The 27,559-nt window shown below is 27.7% G+C and overlaps 3 protein-coding genes across 5 annotated transcripts; 1 reads left to right on the top strand and 2 right to left on the bottom strand.

The window, feature by feature from the left end:
- Positions 1–848: 848 nt before the first annotated feature.
- On the bottom strand, positions 849–10,534 carry LOC145743560 (ER degradation-enhancing alpha-mannosidase-like protein 3). 2 transcript variants are annotated; one of them, XM_082561554.1, is made up of 18 exons: positions 10,331–10,534; positions 9,554–9,700; positions 9,034–9,186; positions 8,430–8,583; positions 7,901–8,006; positions 7,640–7,757; positions 7,100–7,268; positions 6,861–6,977; positions 6,429–6,596; positions 5,969–6,064; positions 5,427–5,630; positions 4,821–4,948; positions 3,848–4,037; positions 3,403–3,573; positions 2,609–2,774; positions 2,143–2,334; positions 1,792–1,878; positions 849–1,637 (listed from the first exon to the last, which is right to left on the bottom strand). In XM_082561554.1, the coding sequence occupies exons 1-18, from the start codon at positions 10,453–10,455 to the stop codon at positions 1,456–1,458; spliced, it is 2,673 nt and encodes an 890-aa protein (XP_082417680.1). In that variant the 5' UTR covers positions 10,456–10,534; the 3' UTR covers positions 849–1,455. The 2 variants fall into 2 exon arrangements, with proteins under 2 accessions (XP_082417680.1, XP_082417679.1); XM_082561553.1 differs by having other exon boundaries at positions 3,406–3,573; positions 4,821–4,972; positions 7,157–7,268.
- An 896-nt stretch (positions 10,535–11,430) lies between these two features.
- LOC145743562 (G-protein-signaling modulator 2-like) lies at positions 11,431–25,196 on the top strand. 2 transcript variants are annotated; one of them, XM_082561555.1, is made up of 16 exons: positions 11,431–11,605; positions 12,543–12,654; positions 13,227–13,362; positions 13,758–13,891; positions 14,771–14,894; positions 15,245–15,360; positions 16,221–16,376; positions 17,321–17,338; positions 17,917–18,025; positions 20,531–20,677; positions 21,597–21,686; positions 21,769–22,006; positions 22,176–22,325; positions 22,988–23,076; positions 23,189–23,322; positions 23,712–25,196. In XM_082561555.1, exons 1-16 carry the CDS (start codon positions 11,485–11,487, stop codon positions 23,752–23,754), a joined length of 1,917 nt encoding a protein of 638 aa, XP_082417681.1. In that variant the 5' UTR covers positions 11,431–11,484; the 3' UTR covers positions 23,755–25,196. The 2 variants fall into 2 exon arrangements, with proteins under 2 accessions (XP_082417681.1, XP_082417682.1); XM_082561556.1 differs by lacking the exon at positions 17,321–17,338 and having other exon boundaries at positions 23,712–25,195.
- LOC145743564 (uncharacterized) lies at positions 23,981–26,949 on the bottom strand. The gene is made up of 4 exons (XM_082561560.1): positions 26,813–26,949; positions 26,571–26,682; positions 25,996–26,115; positions 23,981–25,351 (listed from the first exon to the last, which is right to left on the bottom strand). The coding sequence occupies exons 1-4, from the start codon at positions 26,861–26,863 to the stop codon at positions 25,308–25,310; spliced, it is 327 nt and encodes a 108-aa protein (XP_082417686.1). The 5' UTR covers positions 26,864–26,949; the 3' UTR covers positions 23,981–25,307.
- Between the last annotated feature and the right edge of the window lie 610 nt (positions 26,950–27,559).

The raw sequence follows: 27,559 nt of genomic DNA, 5'->3' as shown, positions 1-27,559 counted from the left end.
AAAAATAAAATTAACTAACAGTTTAATGCTGTATTTCAACAATTAGATCTGTAAAGTACTAATTAAAATCATTAGTTAAAAATCTATAAATACTACAAGCTTGATTAATAATACATAATATTAAACTTTGTACAGTTTTTAATTAAAACTAAATAAATGGTACAAGTTATATAATTAAATATATTTCTAGTTCATAAAAGTTATTTAAAATTTATTTAGCAATAAAAGTGCTTTCTTGGTCAAAAGTGTTTACTTTGTACAAGCATATATAAAAAAGTGTTTACTCGGCTCAAATTTATCCTCAAAAGTAAAATACATATTTTTTGTCCTACACCTTTAAAGAAAATAATAAACAAAATATGAATGACAGAAAAATGTTTATTTTGTATTAAGAAAATGTATTGCACTAATAAACATTCAATACAACTATGTTCAAAAATGAAATGTAAATAGCAAAAAATATCAAGAGATATTAATGCTGTATTAATCAATACAATAAAAAAAAAAATTCAACAGACTAAACTAAAAAGGAAAAAAAATAAATTAAAAAGAGGTTCTACTTTCAATTAAATTTTACAAATAAAAAAAAATTTTATAATAAAAACATTTTTTAATTTAAACTACACATAACATTTTCTAGAATTTTTGGTATGGTAAATAATAAAATAAAAACAAAATTTTCAATATTTGTTCACTTGATTTAAAAAAATTTTACTAAAATAAATTGCTTTGTTTTTACCAAAATAACTGTAAAATGCTACAATAGTACCAAAAAACATTTACTTTAATATTAAAAAAATAAGAAATAAATGTATTAGCATACACAATAATTTAAACTATTTAGACGAACAATTTTTAACGCGTTTTTTCTACGATAAGAACTGCACAAAAATAAAGAAGACATATGATAAACACTTGTTTGTTAAATAAATTGAACATTTGTAAAATAAAACAATTATTATCATACTAGAGAACTGAATTTTAAAAAACAAATTGTTGTGCATTATATTTTGCTTGTGTTTTTAATGCATAAACATTTTGTCTATAAGCATAAGCATAAATTAAAATAATTTACGAATTTGCAAAAATATATTTTAAAAAAATAAAAATTTAGTCTTAGTTAATTTAATATGGTGTTAGTTACTTAACCCCATTAAGAAAGTTTGTATTATATTTACACTTAAGCACCAAATTAATACTACTAAATCTGTAATATTTTTAAATTAAATTTCGTATTTATAAAGTCATATCACCACAACCTAACCCTTATACCAATTCAACATACATATACCCTTATCCTATCTTATTCATATCAACTTTAGACACAAAATGTTGAAGTTACAAAAGTGCATTTTTAAATAAGTCTAACCTAAGTAAGTACACCTTTAAACTGTCATACAATAAACAGTGAAGGAGTAGCATTTTGAGCTAGAATTTTAGATTTTAAGTTTTTTATCATAATTCGTCTTTTTCATTTAAATTGTCGTTATTTTCTAATTTTTGCTCTTGGTCGATTATGTTTTGTTTTTTAATGTTAAGATTTTGATCAAAAGATTGTTGTTCTACTGGAGGAGAATTTAATTCATTCTCTTCCTCTTCTGTTTCATCAAAATTAAAATCTTCTTCAATTTGATCATCTAAAAATAAATATTTCGTTAAAAAAATTATAAAAATTATTTTAAATAAATAAATACTGTTTTAAATTTAAACTAACTTTTGTTTATTTTGGTAAATTTTGTTTAATTTAAAGACAGCAATTTTTTTCTGTATAATTTAAGAACAATGACTTACCATTTAAATCTTGGTTAATATCTGGTTTTGTTGTTACAGTTCCTCTGTTATTTCTTGAATTAATATGTCGTTCAAGTACTAATTGTTCTGTAAAAGTTATAGCAATTTTTTTTATAACGTGTTTTTTAAATAGATTATATTTTATAGCTCTAAAACTGAAAATATTTCAAAAATTGATACGTAATATTTAAAAAAATTAGTATTCAAATTCGAATAAAAATAAAATTGGTATAAAAAAAATAGTATAAAATTAACAAAAAAATTAGTATATAACTTAATATACTAACAAATTTTACAGACTAAAACTTTTTAAATAACATTTTTTGTTAAAATTAATTTTTATTAACTTACGTAAAGTTTTTAATTTAGTTGTGAAAATAACTTCCAATGGATTTCCAGCCTCTACTTGTTCGGCAATTGAGTTTTTGAGAATAATTCCTTCTTTATGGAACAAGAACACAGCCGGGATATCAACTTTCGTTACATCATCCCCCGCCATTGCAAAAGGTTGGCTGTCTTTAAATGAAGATCCATCAACATTATCTAAAATTAAATAAAATTTTTAATATTTAACAAACCAGTTAATTGTCTGTACTATAGATTTTTTTAACCTATAGTTGGCAATAGTAAATGCCCATACTAAATGCACCACAACCGGCGTTTTTTTTGTTTAAAATTCTTATAAGGTCATCATATATATACAAAGCGTTCACTAAACTTCATTATACGCTAATATTCATGATGTTAAAAGCATTTTTGACAAATAATATGTTTACTTTAAAATAAATATTATTTTATTATTTAATTTTTTTTTTACCCATTATAATGATTCCAATGGCACCAGCATCTTCAGCAGCCTTAGCCTTTTGTATGAACATACAGTTTCCCCTCTGTGCAAATACAATCTTCCCTTTTATATCATTAGTGTTGGTTATATCCTTACAAGCATGTAGAGGTTCTGAGAACACTACTGCACCTGAAAACTATAAAAAAATAACAAAATTAAAAAACATCCTAAAATTTTTAGTTATTATTAGTCTATAGCCCACCCTATAGTGGGAATAATAATAAGATTTTTTTTCCATGTCACATTAAGGTAATAGGTTTTATATTTTTTATAGGGTAGGGGTGTGATATTGTGACGTGTTTGAGCTATTCGTAAACGACGGGATTAAGGCGAATAGTGTGGCAATGGTGCGTCTCGAAACCGAACCCAAAACCGAACCCCCACCACACTACTGGACCCTTCAATAAGATTTGCTCAATAATACCTTCGCAACACAAGTGGCATTTTTTTTTAATTTAAAAGACTATAAATTACAAAACACTTCTACATAGATCATCTGTTAAACTTCAATATATATAGATGCAATTATTTATAAAAAAATGTACTGGTCATGGCAATGGACTATAAACGAGACACTTTAGGTTTGAGCCACACCAATACCACACTATTATAACACAATCCTAACTGTACACCCTTCCCCCAAAAAAAATGCAAAACCCAACACACCCCAAAAAAATACAAAACCCAACAAAAAATTATATAAATAAATTCATTAAAAAAACAGTCTTTTAAAAGGTTTTATACATGACCAGTTTATTTAAAACTACCTCGTTTAAGTCATCAATTTTTCGACCAAATTGGCCAGGTCCACCCCTCAGTGCAATAGATCCCATAAAAGGTGAACTTATAAGTTGAATAAATATTGGAGTAGTTGGCACTTCTTGTGCTATGGTCTTGGATAGTTCAATCATTTCTTGCATGAATAATGCCCCCTCCTATAAAGACATTAAAATTTTTTAAGTTTATTCATTGCAAAATACAAATAACACAATAATATTTAAAAAAAAAAAAATTTACCAAACTGGAAAAACAAATCGAAATTTGGTCAAAATAATAAGAGTTCTTCCATTAAAAAAACTTATGAAAAATAATTAATAAATATAAATTATATACCATAATATCAACATACTTAAGCATTAACCGGTAGATTTACATTATATCATGCTACTAAAATTAATTTAAGACCATCTCAATAACAGAATAACTTACAGTTGCTTCTTGTACAGTAACAGCAGCATTCTGGTGTTGAACAAGTTGAACTTTACCATCCGTCATCACTACAATGTTGATACCCATCCGCTTAAGTATTGCGTTATGTTGTTCGTTACCCGGAACAAACTCACTTGCTTTTAACTTGCGAGGTCCGGTCCAAGTTGCTTTGCTTGCTTGGGGATTTGAGCTAATAAAAATTTGAAATTTAAAAAAAAAAACATTTTTTTCTTTATACAGGGTGCGCATTAACTTTTAAAAAACGATTCGCTAAAAATGAGGTTGAATTTTTAGAGCAATAATTAGGTCCAAGTCATAATCTTCGTTTTTTGATAACACTTGAAGCGTTGCGTGGCTTTTTAAAATGTAACATCTTGTTAAACAATCAGTAATAATTTTTCGCAAAAATAGATCGTAACAATACACAAATATACACGAAAGTATGATTATCGCTTGAACTTTTTTGGTTGATTCGCTAATTCTAATATATTTGTAAAAAACGAATCGTTAATTTTAAAAAACGATTCACGTTTAGCGAATAGCAACCCCGTTATTTCGTTCCCTGTTATATATCTTTATCCTCGATGTGGGAAAGTCGAAAGCGTGACTTAAACATAGAGTAACATCAGTTACTCCGACCCAGTCTCGAGTTGCCTGTAGCGCCTTACTCAAGGGTCACAACATGAGGGCAGTGGAGATTAAACCTACAACTTCATGTGTAGCAAGTGTTCTTACCTCTATACCACGCTGCCAGTATTTTAATAAAAAAAAGTAAAACTGTCAAAAATAAATATGGACAAATTAAATTTCATTAAAAAAATTGTTAACAACTAATTGTTAATATCTCCATAACTTTTAATAATTTATATTAAATTGCTCTTTCTTTTATAAAAACAACCTACAAAATTTTAGATTTTTTTTTTAGATTTAGTTTTTTTTTTTATAATAATAATAAAAATATTTATTCTCCTACCAGACGTTAGCTTTAGAACTTCTTTGGTTCTTTGCAAACAAAGTAATTTTACTTCGGACTTCTTCGATATATCCCAGGTTCCCGTATTTAACAAACTGGGAATTTGAACAAGATCTTTCATAATTACCCTGAGCATTAGTTGGTTGTTTGGCCTGGAAAAAATAAAATAATTTTTATTTAAAATAATTTAGTTTTGGCTCAAAAAAATAGATAAAAAAATAACTTAAATATAAGACATCTTTTTTATTTTAATACTGACAACGTGGTGTAGTGGTCAAAACACTTGGCTCTACTACATAAGGTCCTGGATTTAATTCCCATTGCTCTAATAAAGCTGTAGTGCCATTAAGTAGAGCATTATGAACGGTATAAACTCCTGCTATGCCAGCACTTCAACAAAAGATTAATAACTACACAGTTATACTCTATATAATCTCAAACTGCCAAAGGCAACTTGGTCCAGGTTGGGGTAACAGATGTTACTCTATGTTTAGGTCGTAAAGTCAACTTTTCTCATTATGAATAAATAAATACAAAAAAAAATATAGAATTTATCAGAATTTCTAAATTTTAAATATATATGTTTAAACCCTCAATCTCACATACTTGGTTAATTACTGTATTGTTGCAAAAATTATCCTTCAAAGACAACTTCAAAGGTAAGATATGGGCTTCAGTTGTAAGAACATAATCCTCAATATTAATTCCAAGTTGTTCAGATTCAGGAGTGAATAACAAGTAAAGATATTTAAACATTTCAGCTAAAAAGTACGAGTCCATTCTGTCTTCGTGTTTAAATGTCCTTACATCCTGAAAAGTAGAGAAATTTGTTATAAAACAGGGGTTGTGACTGATTTGTGACATAAATATACAATTGTCTGATGTTTAAATAGAAGTTGTCACTGATTTTTGACATAAATTTTACGATTGTCAAGTATATAAAAGTAGGGGTTGTAACTTATTTGTGACATAAATTTCACAATTGTTGGGTATATAAACAGGGGTTGTTACTGATTTGTGACATAAATGTTATGATTGTCAAGTATATAAACAGGGTTTGTAACTTAGTTGTGACATAAATTTTATGAGTGTCTAATGTATAAATAGAAAATGTAACTGATTTGTGACAGGATTTAAACAGTTTTTACCTTAATCCCAGCAAAACCACAATCAACTCTTGCCCTTTTCTCTAAGTTATCGACTATGGTTTTACCAACATCTAAGTAATGGGGATCGCCTGTAGCCTAAAAAAAAGAAAATAAATTAAATAGTTCAGTGATAGTGTGTTTCAGTAATTACAACACCGAAAGCATGGTGTAGTGGTCAGAACACTTGATTTTACTACATGAGATATGGGTTTGATTCCCACTGCTCTCATGTTAAATAAGTTTCCATAAACGACACTTCTGCTGAGCCAATACTTGATTAGCAGCAAAATATCTCAAACTGCCAAAAGCAACTTGAGACTGAGTCAGGGTAACAAATGTTACTCTATGTTTTTGTCGCGAAGTTGACCTTCCCACATCAAGAATAAATAAATACAAAAAACAAAGACACTAAACTTATACAGTAAATAAATACTAATAAATTAAGTTTAACCTTACCAACCTTATATAGCAAATAGGTGCTCTCTGCAAACTCAGGTCTGAGTGGGTATTGGCCCCAATGTATATCAAATGTGGTGGTAAAGGCTTCAGGTAGAAAAGTATGTTGAGTGAAGACTTGGTAGAGTAATTCGTGGGTTTCTATTGCTGACTTCACATCACCTTTTAACACCTAAATTAAGTAAAATTTATTTGGATTTTTGAGTAACGTAAAGAAAATAAAAATTGAGCCTTTACTTTTTGCTAAAAATTAACAAAATCCAAAAAAAAATAAAAAAAAAAATAATAATTTAACTTAAAGACATAACAACTTTGAAAAAACTCTATTAAGATCAATCTTAACAATTAAATTTCAAAGTTTATGTAAATGTTATACATCATACACTTTGCCATAAAAGTAGTCAACAAAAAACACTTAAAAAAATAAGAATCTTACTTGCAGACCAGGCCAGAAAGCTGAGAGCGCATCCACAAAGTTACGAGCATTAGTTGTAGGTTTGTGCATCAGGACATCAACCATTAAAGGTCCTTGAGCTACATATTGTTTAATGGCCTAAAATAAAATTATTATTTTAATAAAAATAAAATAAAATTTTTTCATTATATATACAGTTATTTTTAAATAAAAATATATTACATCATGTGTCAAAACAAACTCACTATTTTAAAATTAACCAAGTTACAACATAGGAATGTCAATGTAGATGATTTAACAACAAAAAGACTTGTAACCTGATAATGAGTGTTGAAACGTTCAAGAAAGGTTTCATCACCAAGCAGGATGTAAGCTTTCAGTAAATACTCGTAATACGAATCTATTCCAGCTCCTATACCACTTTCTTTCCTAAGCAACAAAAAATATTAGTTAAATAAATTAATTTCAATGCAATTGGAGTATTTCCGTTATCTTTAGGCTTAGTTGATGATGTTTTATTCAATTTATAGACCTACAAAAATTGCTGTTTGTGGCGTGCAGGTAAATTATTTTAAGCAAATATTAGTTGAGAGTTGCGACCATATTACAACAATTAATATACTGACAGTAGGTTGGGCTATCAACCCGTAAAACTAATTAAAATAACACCTAAATCCAATCAGCGGATATTTATCAAGCAATATCAATACACTAATAATATTTAAAACACTTAATGTTTTAGCAGTGCCTTTCTATATTAAAGGGAAGTCTATGAAGCAGAATTTTTTATAGGAACCCACCTGACCCATTCCCCGTTTTCAACATTTAAAACCGTCCCCATTAGATCTGAAGATCTTTGCCTCCTCGACCACAAATAATTCATAGCAGTTCGTGCTTTTTCTTCATACACAGGATCACCTGAGTTTATTAAATAACAATTTGTTTAAAAATTTTGTTTAAATAACTTTTTATTTTTTATTTTCAAAGGCTAAGCAAGATAATGTACAACCTGTAGAGTACATTTTTAACCCTTACAAATATGTATTTTTTTAAATACTTGCCAGTAAATCTTGTTAACGCAGCCATTTCTAATATCATGGTCCCAGCACAAGCAGTACAAGTGTCTCTATCCTTGTCCTTTCTTACTGCTCCATTTGATAAGTTAATCTATAAAAATAAAAGTGAATTATAAATATAAGTTAAAGATAATATATTTAAAAATACACCAAGCATATACAAAGTCATTAAAAAAGCATTTTATATTTTAGTAAAACTAAGAGATAAGAATACCAATAAAATGTATTTAAGTGTAAATATTGCTTTAAAACGCTTTCTAGTAAAAACTAATATAAAAAAAAATGGTATATACCAGGATGTTTATTTTACTCTTAAAATCTATTTTTTTAAGAATTGCCGGGCAAAAATTACACTGCTAAAAAATAAAGTCAAAAACAATACACGCTTTAAAAAACAATAAAATGTTTTATTTTTGCAATGTCTTGACATAATTTTGAAAACTGATAACAATTGTTGGTAAATTTATTAAGTTATTTTGAAACAAATTAAAACAACAACATCTCAGTTACTTACTCTACTCATTGGCATTCCCGATGAAGTGTTAAAAGCAGGTAATAGTCTGTCACCTAAATCTTTAGCTAACCTAAGCAGTGAACCGTTGTAATTCGACAAATAATTTGTTGTTTGTTGGACTTCCAAGGCTGCAGAATGACCTCCAAGTAAACCACTAAAATATTTAAAAAAAATTAAACAGAAAAATTAAAAAAAAAGGTCAATACCACTAACAGAATTTAAATGAACCGGCAGCGTGGTGTAGTGGTCAGAACACTCTCCTACCATACACAAGTTCCTGGGTTCGATCCCCAGTGATCTCATGTTGTAGCGCCCTTAAGTAAGGAGTTAAAAACAATATGAACTTCTGCTGAGTCAGCACTTAATCAGCACTTAATCAGCAGTTTAATTTTTGAGCAAATATAATCCATAATATCCCAAACTGCCACAGGCAACTTGAGACTGGGTCGGAGTAACTGATATTACTCTATGTTTAGGTTGCACATTCGACTTTCCCACATCGTGAATATATCCAAAAAAAACAAAAAAATAAAAATAAAATAATAAATTACTGAAAAGTATATATATAAATATTAATAATATTTATAAAAGCACTAATTTTTACCCTAACATCCTTATAGTAGTTTCAAATACAGATACAGTGAAGTCAGATTCAAAATTAACAATTTCTTCAACTTTATGAACAGCATCTTCGAAATCTTGATACAAACCAAGAACAGCTAGTGTGTCAAGAGTGTCAACTAAAGTCAATGAAAAGCTAAAAAATACCGAAATCTTAGTTACCACAAAATTTATTTCAAAAATAGATGAATAAAAAAAGATTCCTATTGACCAAGAACCATATGCTCATAAACACAATATAATCGACAATGAAACATTTTCTATTAACCCACCGTTACCCTTACCCGCTTGAAAAAAAAACTTTGAGAAATGCATTTTAAAAACTCTTGAACAAAATGTTGATTTTAATTCTGGCAAAATTTTGTTTTTAAATATTTTTGGATGAGAATATGTCTGTTTAGTCTAATAATATTTGGCAATATAGGTAGTATCACAAGAAAAATGACAATAATAAAAAAGCCAATTTTTTACAACAACAAATTTTACAAATAACCGACTCTTACTTTCCAAATGAATCATCCACATCTCCCCTGGAAGGAGTTACCCCTCTAACCCTTCCCTTACAAGCAATTGGCATCAATTCATCGGCTGGGTAAGCATTGTCCATATATGCTGAATAAGCATGTTGAAACATCTCCAACACTTTGTCCCTGAAAATTATTTTAAAATAAAATAGTAAAAAATTTTTAAATTATGAGTATCTTTCAATTAAAAAGTTAAAACTAATTCCCACTGCTATAATTTCAATAATAATATACTTGACATGCTTAAAGCGCACAATTTAAAATGTCCAAAGTAACATTTGTTATCCTGCTGCCCTGACCTAGTCCTAGGTTTGTAAGTTGCCTTGGTAGTTTTAATTATATATATTTTTTTTGTATATATTTTTATCCTTGATGTGGGAAAGTCGAATGCGCGACTTAAACATAGAGTAACAACTGTTACTTCGACCCAGTCTCGAGTCGCCTTAACAGTTTGGGATATTATAGATTATAATTGCCCAATAATTATGCTGCTGATTAAGTGCTGGCTTAGCAAGAGTTCATACAGTTTATAGCGTCTTACTCAAAGGCGCTGCAGCATGCGAGCAGTGGGGATTAAACCCACGACCTCATGGTGGTGTAGCAAGTGTTCTTACCACTACACCACGCTGCCGATTATTATAGATTATAATTGCTCAATATTTATACTACTGATATTAAACAATCAAAGAACACTAGATGTTATGTATATATTAGGTATATACAATGTACATAAAAATATAAAATAATACAACTTACCTTAACTGTAATCTTTGAGGAGAAGTTATCGTCTTTGGCCCCCATACTTTAGTGCTTAAAAATGTTAAAATAAAAACAAGCAGAAAGCAAGTCAAACTGTGCCATGATTTACAGGCAGATATCATCTCACACGCCACAATAAGATCAAGTTTTTATGTCTATTTATTAAGTTACTGTAACGTTAAAAGCCCAAACTATCTTCAGTAAAAACTAAAAATGTAAAAATACGAGTTAACAACCTGACAACGATATATTTAACCATAGGTTTTAAAAAAAAGGCTGCTGTTAACTGAATAATATGTTATGGTAACAGCAACAGTTTAGCAATAATTTGATAATTTGGTAGCTCTATAATAAACCAAATACAAAAGAAACATTTTTATCAAGAACAAAAAATTTATTATATATAAACAAAACCGAATCCACGAAACAAGATAAGAAATGTAACTGCTTTATTTCGATTTTAGCGTCATAAATAAAATTGTTTTAAATACCGTGGTGACGTATTTTCTTTTTGAGCGTTTGTGTTAAAGTACTTTTGTTTATGTTTTCCAAATTATTATTGGCGGCCGTGTGTAAAAGTTAAATTATTTTTATTCGACAATTTTTGCTGTAAAAAGTTCTGTTAAATCGTTTAATTTATGAATTTAAATTAATTTAATATTTAATTTACTTCAAATAAAATGACATGGGACGGCCCCCAAAACATTTCGCGCTTGGATAAATAGCTTCGCCTTCTACCTTCATCAGGTTTTAATCTATTAAATGTCAAAAATTAATCCTAAAAAGTAATCAAGTATAATGCAAGCCATATTCCGATATCTGAACAAATATAATTTATTAACTGTAGGATTTCAGTTCTTTAGTTTGCGAGAAACATAGTCTGCTAGTAGAAACATTCAGGGCAGTGGGCGGAAAGATTTATTTTAATATAACGCGATATTTATACAGAGCTTTTGCTTGGCATACAGGCATAGTTTTAAACTCTTTATAAACAGATAAACAGTGATATAAAATGTACAACATTTCTGTGTAAGAATTAAAGTCTTAACTTTTAATTATAAATTTAATATTTTATTACATTTTTTAGTTCAATCAATTTAAATCAGGTTTTTAATTATATTTAATTTGAAAAAAATTATTAATCACCACAAATGGAAATTGGAGAAAGATCTTCATGTACCAAGTTGGCATCCGAAGGTGAAAGGTTGTGCAAGAACGGGGAATATGCAAAAGGAGTCGAATATTTCGAAAAAGCTGTAAACTGTGGAACAGGTGAGTAGATTACTTTTTCGTATTATAACTTTATATTTTAGATGGTTTCAGTATCGTTTTTTTTTAAACCTGAGATTTTAAGAAACCGGCAGCGTGGTGTAGTGGTAAGAACTCCTGCTACACCACACATGAGGTTGTGGGTTCAATCTCCACTGCTCTTATGCTGTAGCGCCCTTGAGTAAGGCGCTATAAACCGTATGAACTCCTGCTGAGCCAGCACTTAATCAGCAGCATAAATATCGAGGAATTATAGTCTATATAATTTTCCAAACTGCCACCGGCAACTCGAGACTGGGTCGGAGTAACTTATGTTACTCTATGTTTAAGTCGCGCATTCGACTTTCCTACATTAAGGATAAAAATATATACGAAAAAAAGTTTGATTCTCAAGCAAAGTTTACTGTTTATGCAACAAAAAAATGTTTTACTTGAAAATTTTTTGGTATGCCAATACTAAATCAGGCTTTATTATTTTTTTTAATTATAGTGGTATTATGGATTTGGCATTTTAAAATTTTTGTTTTATCTTCAATATTTTAGCATAAGTTTAAAGTATAGTCATTGCAATATTTTTGCTGCAAAATAACAATTGAGTTTAGTTCCTATGTCATAATATACTACATAATCTTTATGTAAACAATAATACTTATGGCATATTTCAAATTTTAAAATTGATTTTGTTATTTTTCTGTTGCATTAATATATTATTAATTGTATAAATATATGTTTATAACTATTTATAACTTTTATTTATGCGGAAAAAACTTTAATAAAAAAAAATTTAAGGTTAAAAAACAGACAAAACCAAAAGAAAATAAAGCATTAAACTGTTACACTTAACTTTTAAAATTTAAATAATCAAATCCTAACAATAAGGATAATTTTTTAAAGTTTGTTCTAAAATTAAAGTTTTAAATTAATTTTACAATTTTTTTAGATGATGTAAAGTTGTTGAGTGTAATCTACAGCCAGCTTGGTAAAGCATATAGCCAATTAAATGATTATGTCAAAGCTGTTCAATATTATCATCATGATAGAACTTTGGCAAGGTAGTTAATGAAAAATTACTTAGTTTAAATAACATTCTATGTAAATATATATTGCCCTGTACATGTTTTAGTATATTTTTTTAACTGTTAAACTAGGTTTTAAATTTACAATTTGCACCAATATGCTATATGTGAAAAAGTGGTTTGCACAAATTAGATTTTTTTGGTACTGGGTCTTTTTTAGTAACATGGTATTCTTAAACCATACCTATAAATAATTAAACTTTAAAGGAAACTGAATCATTGCAATGTTGTTTTATTTCTATAGCAAAATCTTCTATGTATAAAAATTTATAGAAATAATGAACTCAGTTTAAGTTCATATATATACTATTCTTTGTTTACATATTTACATAACCAATTTTAAAAATAATATTGCACTAGAAATTTAATTACAGTAGGAATTTTTTGTAATTTTATTAATGATAAAAATAATGTAAGAAACTTAATGCAACAGGCTATTAATGTTTGGCCTAGTTGCCATATTTAAATAAAGTTAGTATTATATTATTAACGTTTATTATATTTAATTATTTTTTTGGGATAAAAATAAAAATCATTTTGAAATTTAGATCATTAGGAGATTTAATTGGGGAGGGAAAAGCAAGTTCAAATTTAGGAAACACTTTGAAATTAATGGGGAAGTTTGATGAAGCTATTATGTACTGCCAACAACATTTAGAAATTTGCAAAGAAACAAACAGTGAGGTAAAAGATACTAACTAAGAGTAAATCTTTAATCAAGTTTCGAAGTCAGCCTTTTAATATTTAAATATATATGGACTGGCAGACTTGTGAAGTGAACACTTGTCTTTACTACATAAGGTCCTGGTTAGATTTCCACTGCTTCTATGCTGTATTGCCCTTAAGTAAGACGCTATAAATTGTATAAACTTCTGCTGAGCCAATTCTTAATCAGCAGCTCAATTATTTTGCAAATATAATCTATCATAACCAAAAATGGCAAGGCAACTTAAAACTGGGTTGGGGAAACTGATATTACTCTATATTTAAGTTGTGAAGTCAAACTCTCTACATTAAGAATAAATAAATATAAAAAAACAATTAATAAATAAAACATTACTGACTTACTTTATATATAGATGGGGGAAGCACATTCACTTTACAGTTTAGCGAATATTTATCATATGAGGGGTCGACAGAAAAGCAAAATTGGGCAAGTCGGGGCTGGCGGGGAAGCAGAAGCTGATCTTAACACAGCAGTCAAATATTACTTGTAAGTATTTTAATTTATAAAAAAATAAATTATTTTTTTAAGGTTTGTTTGCGTTTTTGGACTTTTAGTTTATAGTAAACATCTATTGGGTTAAATGTTTTTTTTAGTACTATGTTAGTACTCAGTAATCTCTTTTTAAGTTAAATACCTCTAAATAATAAAGCTCAGTGCGTGTTATAGATATGTATGTCCAATTTAAAGGTCTTCAAAATAAAAAAAACTGCCCCTAATATTAGTTGAGAGTTGCAACCATATTAAGACAATAAAAATCCCAACTGAAGGTTGGGCTATCAACCAATGTTTTCAATTCATTTAAATACGATTTAACATTTATAGAAATTATTAATTAGTTTAATGGCCTATATCAGTTTTCGTTTTTAAATTATTTTGCAAGTTGAATTTCTTCTTGTTACATTGTTACATTGTGACTAATAAAGTTAAATGTATTCACTAAATTTCCCAGTTTCGATTTTCAATTATACTTTTGATTGACCTTAATTTTACATTTTATAATTTATTAGATAATGACTTTGTAAAAATCTATTCATTATTATTATTATTTAATGATAACAGCTATGTTAAGCTTTTGGTAAACAACAAACTTGTATTGCAGCTTTGTTTATCATAATAAATACAAAGTCTGCTGTTAAATGCAATAAACACAATAGTGTCATATCCTTATTAAATGGTTTTGTTATCTATACAAAAATCATAAAACAAAAAAAGTTTAAAAGTGCCTTAAATTATATTTAGAATATAAACTTTCTTTTTAATTGAATGTTTTTTTAGAATTTTTGTCATTTAATAAAGCACAATTATTATTATTGCTGACTGCATTAAAAAACAGCCTTTATTATAACAATATTTTTTTATTTTTAGACAAAACTTATCGATTGTACGCAGAACAGGAGGTCGCGCAGCGATAGGAATAACTTGTGGCAGTTTAGGGAACACTTATTTCTTACTAGGCAAGTTAAAAGAAGCTGTTGTGTTTCATACTGAGGTAAATATATCAAGTATAAAGGTAACAGGAAAAGTATAAACATTTTTTTATCTTTTGTGACTTATATTTTTTGCCCTACTTCAGCTACACTTTAGAGTACTAAACGTAGATGGGTATTTTCTAGTTTTTGGGATATTAACATGGGTTAATGTAGAAATAGGGGTTATTAAAGAAGGTTTATTTTATAGATTTTATGCAATTTAAATTTATTTTAAATATGTATAATTAAAATCACAATGTTAAAAATTTTTTTTTTCATAGTGTGATTTGTATTAATATTGCAATGTATAAAACTGGTAAAATTGTGTATTTGGAATACCACCGATTTAAACTTGCTTACTATTCTGCAGAGGTTGTCAATTGCACAAGAATTTGGTGACAAAGTGGCACAAAGGAAAGCTTATACAAACCTGGGTAACTGTTACTTACTTACTGAGAAATACCAAACTGCTGCTGAGTTTTATTTGTAAGTTTTCGAGTTGGTTTTCGAGTTAAAATAAAATTAAAAAAAATAAAATTAATACAACCGCCAGCGTGGTGTAGTGGTAAGAACACTTGCTACACCACTTATGAGGTCCTGAGTACAATCCCCAATGTTCTCATGCTGTAGCGCCCTTGAGTAAGGTGCTATAAACGGTATAAACTCCTGCTGATCCAGCACTTAATCAGCAGCATAATCTCCGGGCAATTATAATCTATAATATCCCAAACTGCCACAGGCAACTTGAGACTGGGTCAGACTAACTGATGTTACTCTATGTTTAAGTCGCGGATTCGACTTTCCCACATCGAGGATAACGATATATACAAAAAAGAAAACTTAATCTTTAATCTTTTCTGTTTTTTTATTTTATTAAAAAATTGGCTAAAATATTTTTATTTTATTATTAGTAAGACTGCTCCAATTTTTGTACACCTGGTATAAGTAAAACTAAAAATATAATGGAATTCCCCCCTTTTTATTGCATAAACGCCGAAACTTGATGCTTTATTTAAATGACTAATATTTCCATGAAAATTGAAGAGCTAAAAATATTCTGGAAAAATCAGTTATGGTTAGGTTTTTTAGAATTTGGAAAACTACCTTCTTTCAAAAATTTCCAAATTGCCTTTTTTAGGGCAAAGAAACCTAAACAGTTTGTCATTATTTAATTTCTACACTGATAAAGAAAAGGAAAAATTAAATAACTTCAAAAATTTGAAACAAAGTTTTTTTTACCAGTAATAGCATAACCAATAGTTCTGTCCAATAAAATGGCAGCATAATTTTAACATAGTATTTGGTAGTCTATTACCCTAGTTATAAATTTTTTTTTTGTTTTTTAGACAAACTTTATCGATATCACGTCAGCTGGGTGACCAAGCATTTGAGGCCCAGGCATGTTATAGTTTGGGTTCCACTTACAGTTTAATTAAAGATTATAAAAGAGCAGTCGAATATCATCTCAGACATAAACAAATTGCACAAGATCTTTCAGATCGGTAAATATTTCAATATTTTTTTGATTTGGACAAATTTTTTGGTTGAGTTAATTTTTTTTATGGAAAGTTGTATTGTAGTGAACACTTGATTTTACTACATGAGGTCCTGGGTTTGATCTCCACTACTTTCATGCTGTAGTGCATCTTAGTAAGGCGCTATAAACGATACGAGTCATCTGCAGGTTAATAATAATTAATAATATTTCAAACTGCAAAGTCAACTCGAGACTGGGTCGGGGTAACAAATTTTACTCTATGTTTAGGCTGTGAAGTCAGCCTTCCCACATTAAGAATAAAATATGTAAGTACCATTGGTGTTTTACTTAAGAATGCTACATTTTGGCTGCAGAATTGGCAAAATTCATTTTGGGAATGTTTTAGAATTGTCATTAACTCACTGATTATGGAATATCTTAAACAAATTTTTAAATTCAAAAAGCATTTTTTTATATTAAATTGAATGTTTCTACAAAATGTATTTTACATAAAAAATCAATAGCAAATAAAAAAGCAATTTGGATTATTAGTGTAAAGATAAAGCAATTGATTTATTGATTTTAATATCTTGAAAATAATCATAACACTCCAAATGATATAAGCAGCATATGGTTCATTTATTTAACTTGTATTTAATATATTAAGTACCATATGTTTTGATATATAATGTCAACAATTTTGATTGCATATTAATCTTAAATTAAATATTGTTGTTTCAAGGCCAAACAATTGGGGTTAAGTGGGTTTTTCTTTGGGCTAGATAGATGCCCTTTTCAAATTAAGAAATAAATAAATTACAATTTAAAAATACATTATTTTTGAATATTACTTAAATAAACTGCTTTGGAAAAATTTCTATAAAAACTTATTTTCTTTTAAGGGATATCTAGTATTACTGTATTGTCCTACAATATTTAATAAAACCATGTTTTTATAATATAATAAAGGTCAACATTACAGAACAGGTATTCAATTGCAACACACACTAAACCCTTACTAGACATAAATTATGCATGTTAAATACCATGCCATATTGTATAATCTAACACCAATTAAAACTGTGATATTTGCGCTATTAAAATAAATTATATACTTTCATAAATAAAAATTTCATAACAACAAAGACTATCTAATATGGTATGCTTAACATATTTAATACTGTTTTTATTAATTGCATTTTGGTATTTAGTTACTATTGAAAATATTTTTTCTCTTTTTTAAGTAAAGGAGTTTAAAAATACTAGTATTTTACATATGTAAATTGTTTAACAGTGCCCACACAATTACTAATAAAATATCCTGGCTGTTTAAAATATAACTAACATAAAGATATGACTATACTTATCTGCAATAAAAATCTGCAATAGCCTATATAGAAGTAAATTGTTTTAATTAAAGTAAAATATACCATTTTTAACTTAAATTTAAATAGGTATATATACCCAATACGCAAGTTAAAAAACTATATAGTAGGTAAGCATATTACATAAACCTCCTATCATGTTAATTAAAATTCCCTTTAAAGTTTTGTTTTATGTTTCAGCGTCGGTGTGGCACGTTCCTGTTGGTGTCTAAGTATTGCCCACACTGCCATGGGAAATAGTAAGAAGGCGGTCGATTTTGCACAACAACATTTTCTTATCTCAACCGAGGTTAGTTTTGTTTTATTAAGGTTGTGAATTTTGATAGTTTTATTGGTAGAGCCAATTGCAGTTAGGTTTAGGTATTCAATTTTAAAAAATTACTAGCTAATTGGTTATGAAAAATTAATTAATTTTTGCATTTTTATAGTTTAATTACTATAGCTATTGGCAGATTAGTTAAGGTATTGAAACTTAAAAAAATTTACAAGAGGTATTGAAATTTTAAAAAATTGAAATTTAAAAAAATTTACAAGACAATTGTTGTTGAAAAGTTCATTAACTTTGGCTTGTTTGCTTTTGGTATTCAATTTTAAAAAGTTTGTTTTTTTATCAACCTCATTTATATTTGGACACTTAATATTGGCATTTTTTAATTCATTTAAATTTTTTAACAACAACTAGTGTTTTTTATATATTTTAAACTTATACCTATTCAAGATTTAAAAACGATTTTTATAAAAAATATTGGTCGGATACATTTAGTAAAAGTAAAAATAAATGGTCGAATACATTTAGTAAAATTAAGAATAAATAAAATTGACCGCTTTTTCAATAATTTGTTTTTTTTTAAAAAAAGATAGTGTTTGTTCAACTTTAAAAATCCAACGAAATAGTTTGTGTTTTAGAAACTTTAAGTATGTAAGGCTTCTGCATATTTGTATTACCTATGTATGTAATTACTGGGCAGTCAACCTTACAAAGCTTACTGTCAAGTTTTCTTATTCTTTCAGGAAATAACAGTTTATTTAGAAAATAGGTATTGCTAAATTTTTTTAACTTATGTATATTGCAACTTAATTTAAAATGTATAGCCTATATAGTTGTATTTTTTTAGGTTTAAATAATAAAGTAAATTTTACTTTTTTAAATGAATAGGCTATCTATTTATGACCTATTTTTGAAGATTTTGATAAAAATAATGCAGTAGGTGGTAATTTAAATTAAATGAACCATAAAAATAAATATTACTTTGAAAATTTTTGGTGCCCTTTCTCTTTTGAATTATATACATTGTTTTTAAATTTTTTTTAAGGTTTTATATTATTTAAAAATAAATTGTATATGTGGTTAGAGTTATCTAAAATTATCAAATTTCGCAAAAGCTGTAGTGCCTATGATAAAACTAATCGAAACTATAGAAATAAGATAAATTAGGGAAAAAACAACTATTGAAACCGATTAAGCAATTAGTTTTAAAATGTGGTGTCAAATTTTTTTAGGAATTTTTGTAATTAATAGTCCAGTTTGGATCGAAGCCCTTAAATGGCAAATAGGTAGACAATAGGTTCATTAATTATACATTAATCATGTCAATATGCATGGAAAATGAAGGTACTGTAAACTAGTGATAATTGGTATGCATGAAAATCTATATCTAGATTGTAAATGCAGTTAGTATAGAATTTTAAAATGTAATTTGTATTTAGTATTATTTTTAGATAACAAAATTTTGGCTTGGTGTACTAGTGTTCTGCGGTGTTTTTTTAATTATTAACAAAATTTATCTTCAATATGTTTGACAAAGATAAAGTTTTAAAACTAAAAAAAAAAAATTTTCAAAATTAATTTTTTTCGTATGAGTTTTTTTGTAACGTCAGCATATTGAATTTTTTACAGGATTATGTTTTATTTGCTGAGTTTAATATCAGTTCTTTAAAAAGAAGTTTTTAACTACTACATTAGTAGTCATTAAACCTATTTGTTAAGCAACTATTTTTTCCCTTTAAATTCTGATCATTTATTTGTGCAAGTTGTATAATTTGTAATAAATTCGGGTATTTATTGACGTTAAAGTTAACATTAGCAACTGTTATAGCATTGGGTTAAATTATGCAGCATTTTTGGTAAGATTTTCTATATTAGAGCAGCAGTTTTTGGCTACAGTTTAAGGAATTTATATATTTTTAATTTTAAAATTAGGTTTTAGTCAAATCAGTTAGTATTATTGTTATTATTTTTAAATAATTCCATTCTAGCTGCCTATATATTAAAATGATTTTTTTTGTGCTTTTTTTAATGATTTGATTTAAAGGTAATAAATACATTTCATATTTTTTATTTAAATCAGTGACTTACTTTGTAATTATTTTGTTATTTTTGTTGATATAGGTTAGTGTTAGTTGTATATTGTATAACAGGAAGTTAAATTCTGGCAAAGTTGTGTGTTTTTGAGTATCATGTTTATTTAAATATATGATAAATAAAATATGTTATTCTGAATTTACTTTACACATATATAGTCTTTGTATGTTAATTGAACCAATTTTAATAAGTTTAAAATTACGAATAAATAAAGTGTTTTTTAATATTCTCTAGCAGGGTATTTTGTAAAGCAGGGTTTGTTAAAAAGTTGGTTTTTTAAATAAATATTAGTTTAATAACTTTTTATTAGCTCTGTGGTATTTATTAGTACTGTTGGCTTATATAGTGTTATCAACATTTTAAAACTTAATATTTTTTGGGTTAAATTCAGGCAATGTAAAAATTTAAGTCTTCAAAATTTAAATTTTTAAGATTGGCGACGAAGCCGGTAAATCATTGGCCGAAAAAAATTTAAAGGATTTATTAGCCAATCAGGCGGGAGTAACTGACACACCTTCATCGAGAAGAAAAAGTATGGAAAATATGGAATTACTGAGATTAACTCCAAAACAACCTGGGGTAATTTTAAATTTAATATTCCTTTAAAATTTATCATTTGTATGATATTGTATATAGAAATAAACATTATAAGTATAAGACAGCTTTTTTAACATTTAGTAGTAGTTTAAACATAATTTTACTTTATAACTAAACAATTAGCAATACCACATATATTGTAAGATATACACCTACACGGTAAAATAAATATCATTTTTAACTAGTACCTTTACTGTTTAAGTCATACCAGTAGTTGTGTTAATTTGTGTTAGGCACCAAGTGTTCTAATACCACAGGTTACTTGTTATAAAACACAAGTAAATCTTATCCCGGATTTATAAATGTTTAGTTTAGACTTAAAAAATTCATGGAATAATTTTTAAAAGTTAGATTTTTTTTTTATTTATTTATTTTGTTTTTTCGCGCATTGATAAAAGTAAATAACAAATACAATATACAATTAATATTACAACAATGCGACGGGAAAAATTGACAAAATCAATTTAATGATTTAAAACATGCCAAAAGTAATAATGTTTATACAAAGATTTTAAGTATGTTATGGCATGGTCACCAAACCCGGTATAGATTATATTAATAATAAATGCGATAAATAAAATACATTTTACAGAATATACACCAAAAAAAAATATAACAAAGGAGTGACGAAATAACAAAATAAATTTTATATCATGATATGAGTTTAATTTATTATTTCTGGTATTGCAAGATTATTTTAAAATCAAACGACTTTTTCGCAGTCTAATTCTTTGGATATATTTTGTTATTATTCCAATTTGCTGTCTTTGTTTAAACAAATATATAGTTAGCCTTTCATTTAACTTACCAGTTGGCCTTAATAGGCCTAGGGTTTTCCAATTTATTGTAAATATTTTGTAAATTTGTGTTTTTTAAGAGAGTAAAAATGTGATGTATTTAGAATGGTCATAGTGAAATAAATGGAAAATCTAACGGTGAAAATTTCTTAAACTCGAAAGATGTCGACATCTCACTTTCAACAACAACTAATGTAAGTACAATAAATCGTAACTTTAATTTGCATAAAAATAATTTTTTTTTTATTTTATAAATTTTTTTTAATGCTCCTCCAGGGTTATCACTCTTCCAACAATCTTCCAGGAGATTCACAACCTTCCACCTCCAACTCCTGCTCCAACAATGATGATAATTTTCTTGATCTTCTCACAAGGATGCAAGGAAGAAGGATGAATGATCAGAGAGCAGATATGGCAAGAGATGAGGACATGCTCACCTTTCCTGCCTTCCTGGAGCAACATCGACCTCCTCCACAACATCCAAGAGATGCTCCTCAACCTCCGGAAGATACAGGTAAATTATTTTTAAAAATTTAAGAGTTTAGTGACCAAATTGGTATAAGCAATTCATTTTTTTTTTATGCATTTTTTTAATTTTTTATTAAGATTTTTTGGGAATTCTTCTTCATTTTTTTCTTTTTAATGCATTTTTCCTAATTTTTCTCGAATTCTATGTTTTTTAGAAGAACACCATGAAAAAATGAACACAATGATATCAATGTTAGCTCGATCACAGTCCAAACGTCTCAACGAACAACGTGTCAGTCTTTCAAGTCTTCCAGGGTTAAGAATAACTGATCAGAATATTAATTTGGCTGCTAATGGACAACCTAGTAAGTTATTTTTTAGTTTTTAAATTATTTACAATTGAAATATTTAGAATTAAGAGATATCAATTTACAGTCTAAAGGCCTGTTTACACGACATGGTAATGTTGCATTACGTAACTTTACGAATCCAAGGACATGTTTTTAAAATTTTAATAAAAAATATTTAATAAAAGAATACCGCTTACGAAATCTTGTATAAATTTCACTCCAGCCACAAAATTTACGAATTCTTGCGAACTTTCGCAAAATTTCGTACGTGTGAAAGACTCTGTTCATTTGAAATGGTTGCACTATCTTGCATTAAGTTACGTTGTGTATGCCTTGTAAACCAGCCTTAAACCTAAAGCCTTTTTGTTATATAGACTAATTTTTTGCAGAAACCTAATGATTCTGCCTATTACTTACTTAAAAAATGTTTTTTTATGGTCTTGGCTAAGTTGCTTTACTTAAAGTTGCCTTGTAGTGCCAGTGGTGGGAATTGAACATAGGACTTTTTGTGGTTATGTCAAAGTGCTTCTGTGCATCATACTGTTAGGGTTTTAGTAAAAATCTTCTGGAAATAATTCTAAATTGTAGCAAATTAGAAAAAATTTTACTGTAGAGCCCAATTAAAATTCATGGTGTAATGAAAGTTAATAAATATTTTAGCAACATTGTTTTTTTAGATCCTGATGATGATTTGTCAGATAGGAACAATAATGCAGCACCTGAAACTTTAGACGATAACTTTTTTGAAAATTTAATGAGATGCCAAGTAAGTTTATTTAATAATATTTTAAAGCATCCAATTTCATTAACCCAGGCCCAAATATTTTTTTTCACATTCGATTTTTTTCCAAATAATAATTTTTTAAATTATTTTTTAGGGTACAAGATTAGATGATCAACGGACCTCTGCCCCCCCTGAGGGGTTATTTCCTCCCCCCACAATCCCGGATGAGGATGTTTTCTCACTTGTGATGAGGATGCAATCTTCGAGGATCCACGATCAAAGATGCAGGTACAAAAATACGAATTTTCAAAAGTTTTTTTATTTATTTTTTATATATATATTTTTTTTATTTATCCTCGATGTGGGAAAGTCGAATGCGCGACTTAAACATAGAGTAACATGAGTTACCCTGACCCAGTCTCAAGTTGCCTGTTGCAGTTTGGAATAATATATAGATTATAATTGCCCGATAATTATGCTGCTGATTAAGTGCTGACTCACATTGTTTATAGCTTCTAATTTGAGGAAACTACAGCATGGGGGCAGTTGGGATCAAACCCAGTACCTCAGTGGTAAAGCCGAATGTTCTGACCACCACACCATGCTGCCTTATTTATAACAGTTTAGCATTTTCAACTTATTACCCTATTTTAAATAAAGTTATTCTATTGTTTAAGGTTTGATTTACCTGATGAGGAAAACGAACTAAACCCAAACTAAAAAATCTTTCTTTGCTGCCAAATATATTTGTTTTATGTGGTATAAATGAGCAAATCATGTTTTTGTTATTATCTTCCTTATTTCCAAATACTGCTAAATATTCTATAGCAGTATTTCTGCAGCATTTATAATTCTTAGCGGCAATTTTCGTTTAAAATTTAATTTAAAAATGATAGGGTATAAAAAAAAATTTTGACCTTTTTGCTGCATCAGTTTAAAATTTAGAAGTAAAATTTGCTGTTTTATTGAAAAATTTGGTACAAATAACATGACATAATGATATATATTCAAAATTAGGCTAGATATTTACAAAGCAAACATATATTCTGCACAAAAATTTTTGAACAAAAAAAAAATGCTTTTTTTTTAATCATAATAAATCAAAAATCATAATTTTTCCGAAATTATATAAACTTACTGTTCAATGTCCTGTCTAGCAAGTGAAATTTTGTGCAAGTTCTAGTTGTGTTGTAGTTAGTACTGTTATCAATTTTGTGTTACTTACTTTCTCAAGTCAACAGTGGACAAATTAACAAAAAAAAATTTCCTATTTTTTTGTACAAGTTCTATTTGTAGTATTTTAGTTTAGATACATCTCGTTCTATTAGATTTTTTTGGTACGTTCTGCTTGAAATTCAATAATTAGGACAACAGTGCAAAAATGACCTCAATTTTTTTTTAATTTAAATGTTTAAAAAAATCAATTTTTACTAAAATTAAAAATTTTAAAGTTTTTTTTCTAATTTGTGGTTCCTTTTAAAACGAAAATTCTTACTACTACTTTGACTAATATTATAACAAAACATTACATTCGTGTTTCTTTAAAGTTGTGCTATGACAAATTTTTTATTCTTTGCAAGTCTTTAATATTCAATCCATTTTCCCACAATATTTCTTTATTGTTCGGAATCACTGTTATTCATTAAAAATATAAATATTCAGTGTATTTCATGTAAGGGCACATTTTATTTTCCTATTTTATTTGTAAACCAAATGATTTCCGCCATGCAAAAGCATTTTTATTTAGGTAAAAGGGGTAGTTCATATTGGGGTAAAGGGGGGTAAAAGAAATGCCCAATTGTAGAACCTTTATATTAAAAAATAACCGTTTCTACTAAAGTTATAAATTTTATATTTTTGGTTTAACTGTCCCCTTAAAATTTAACGTGGACGAATTAAAATTGTTATTTTATGTTTAAGTTCTATTTTCGTTGTTGTACTTTATAATTTTTGACACAACGTAAAATTAATTAAAATACCAATTGTTTAATAAAAAATTTATAATATTTTTAACAATTTTCATTTTTTTTTGACTCTTTGTTATTTTCCTAATCATTAATAATCTAATTTTTCTTGTTCAATCATTCGTAGCTTTAGATTACTATAGATTAAAGTACAGTGTTACTATGTGCATTTTTGCTGGCTTTTTTTCTACAAATTAAACAATAAAAATTAAAATATCAAAAATGCTTGACAACACAAAAAAGAAATAAAATAGATCTCCTGGTGCAGTTATCGAAAGGGCTTTAGTAAAACGAAAAATTTGGTTATTGTTAAGATGTTGATTGATTTGCTTTGTCATTCGGCTGTGAGTGGTCTGCATAAATTAAAAATATTTCTATATTTTTAGTGTAAAAAGGTATTTTAAATATTTTAATACAGAATTTATTTTAACAGCTAAGTTAAAATATCTTAAGCCCTACCCTTTAAATATATTATTATGGCAATTCCACTTTAATAGGATAATAAACAATACAAACAAGAAATTTTAACAGTATATAGGCTACTTAAACTGTTAAAAATATATGTGTTAAATACTGATAGTTTTAACATCAAAAACAGAAAAAAAAAAGTTTTTTTACTATGGTACATCAGTTAAATTTAAATTTTAGGCTTTAACCGGCAGCGTGGTGTAGTGGTAAGAACACTTGCTACACAACACATAAGGTTGTGGGTTCAATTCTGCAGCGACCTTGAGTAAGCCACTATAAACGGTATAAACTCCTACTAAGCCAGCACTTAATCAGCAGCATATTTATCAGGGAATTATAATCTATATAATATCCCAAACTGCCACAGGTAACTCGAGACTGGGCCGGAGTAACTTGTTACTCTATGTTTAGGTCGCGTATTCGACCTTCCCACATCGAGGATAAAATTATATATATATAAAAAAAAATGGTAAATCTCTAAACCGAAGGTCAAGTTATAGAAATACTAAACTAAAAAAGCATTATATACCATGTTGACAATTCTTTTTGTGTTTTTTTGATTTCTCGTAAGGGTTATCATCATCTGAACAAGAATCACTTTCTGAAGAACTTTCTCCTAATTTTTTGGCCTTCTTGTAAATACAACAACCTGAAAAATGTTTTTCAATAAGTTTAATAAAAAATAATATAAGTACAAAGTTCCGAAAAATGGAAAGAATAAAATTTTAAGAAAGAAAACATGTATATACAACTTGCAGCATGATGTAGTAGTTAGAACACTTTTCTTCACTACACAAGGTTCTGGGTTTAATTCCCACTGCTTTCATGCTGTAGCTTCCTTAAGTAAGGCGCTATAAACGTCATAAACTCTGCTGGGTCAACAATTATTCAGCAGCTTATTTATCGGGGAATTACAATAAATAATATCCTAAACTGCCAAAAGCAACTCGAGACTAGATCAGGGTAACTGGTGTTACTCTATGTTTAGGTTGTGAAGTCGACCTTCCCACATTGCAGATAAATAAAGAACGAAACAATAAATGTATTTAAAACAATATACATTTGGGTAACATAGACTAATCAGCTAATAGTATATCTAAATACATTTTGATGATTTCTTTCCCATATTTTCATTGTCGATGGTCCCTTGTGCCCATTGTACTTCTCTTGTATTAGTTGGAGGTTGAAGTCTTAACTGGGCTTCTTGCTGGTTAACCTGTTATAAGAAATAACAAATTATTGGCTTGTAAAATAAAATATTAATATAACCGGCAGACTAAGAATAAAAATGATTTTTTTTAAATTAAAACGGTTAATTTGTAACACAAAGTTAATATTTTACTTACAGTTACTGTCTCGGTCGGGGTTTGAACTTCAGTTCTAGTCCTTGTCGCCATTCTAAAAGCTTTAAAATTCTAATAAATGATTAACGGTATCTGTTTACAAAGTGTTAATGTTTGTATACAAATTAATGTCATGCCATGTTCAGGTCTTATGTAATAATACAAAATTAATTATACGAATAAATAAATTTAAAAAATTGTTTAAGTGTTATTTTTAAATTGTTTTAGTTTTATTGTATTAATAAGAATTATATTAACTACAAAAACAAATTTTTTATATTTTGTTAAAAACTTTTTATACGTGCCATCAATTATCGTCTGACAAAGTTAAGAGTCCGACTTCTATTCGTCACCCTTTGAAAATTTTAAAGTGAAAATTGTTGCTTTTTGGAGAGTTGGGTTTAAGATAATTTGTTAATTGCAGAATTACTAATTTTTAAAGCAACTTTGGCGTGATTATATTGGTATATCGTTGTTTTAAAGTAAACATGGTAACAGGTTGTTAAGTTTATTTTTAAATTTGCAAAATAATCAATAACTAACTGACTAAATTAAATTTTATAAATTGTTTTAATTTTTTTGGGCTGCTGCAAAATTATCGACTATTTATAGACAGACAAGCTAGTCAGATAATTAACTTTAATAAATTTATAATTGTTTTATTATATTCATTTGGAATTAACCTAATAATATTGTGCATATTATCTTTGTTTAAAGTTTTTTGAAGTCAGTTTTACTTTTTGTTTGAAA

This window comes from Corella eumyota, chromosome 2 (assembly GCF_963082875.1).
Source record: "Corella eumyota chromosome 2, kaCorEumy4.1, whole genome shotgun sequence".
NCBI classification, from domain to species: Eukaryota; Metazoa; Chordata; class Ascidiacea; order Phlebobranchia; family Corellidae; genus Corella; species Corella eumyota.
The sequence above is the reverse complement of the archived record's forward strand: the minus strand, read 5'-3'. Positions and strand labels throughout refer to the sequence as shown.

Bases quoted from the DNA above. Each gene is read 5' to 3' on its own strand.
- LOC145743560 (XM_082561554.1), bottom strand. From the start codon at position 10,455: ATGATATCTGCCTGTAAATCATGGCACAGTTTGACTTGCTTTCTGCTT. The intron at 8,584-9,033 runs GTAAAAATTAGT...TAAATATTTTAG, and splicing joins ACTACTATAAGGATGTTAGG to TGGTTTACTTGGAGGTCATT. The intron at 4,038-4,820 runs GTAGGAGAATAA...AATTTTTATTAG, and splicing joins AGTTCTAAAGCTAACGTCTG to CTCAAATCCCCAAGCAAGCA.
- LOC145743562 (XM_082561555.1), top strand. From the start codon at position 11,485: ATGGAAATTGGAGAAAGATCTTCATGTACCAAGTTGGCATCCGAAGGT. The intron at 14,895-15,244 runs GTAAATATATCA...ACTATTCTGCAG, and splicing joins CTGTTGTGTTTCATACTGAG to AGGTTGTCAATTGCACAAGA. The intron at 21,687-21,768 runs GTAAGTACAATA...ATGCTCCTCCAG, and splicing joins CACTTTCAACAACAACTAAT to GGTTATCACTCTTCCAACAA.
- LOC145743564 (XM_082561560.1), bottom strand. From the start codon at position 26,863: ATGGCGACAAGGACTAGAACTGAAGTTCAAACCCCGACCGAGACAGTA. The intron at 26,116-26,570 runs GTATTTAGATAT...AACATTTTTCAG, and splicing joins GGGAAAGAAATCATCAAAAT to GTTGTTGTATTTACAAGAAG. The intron at 25,352-25,995 runs GTATATAATGCT...TAATTTATGCAG, and splicing joins CAAAAAGAATTGTCAACATG to ACCACTCACAGCCGAATGAC.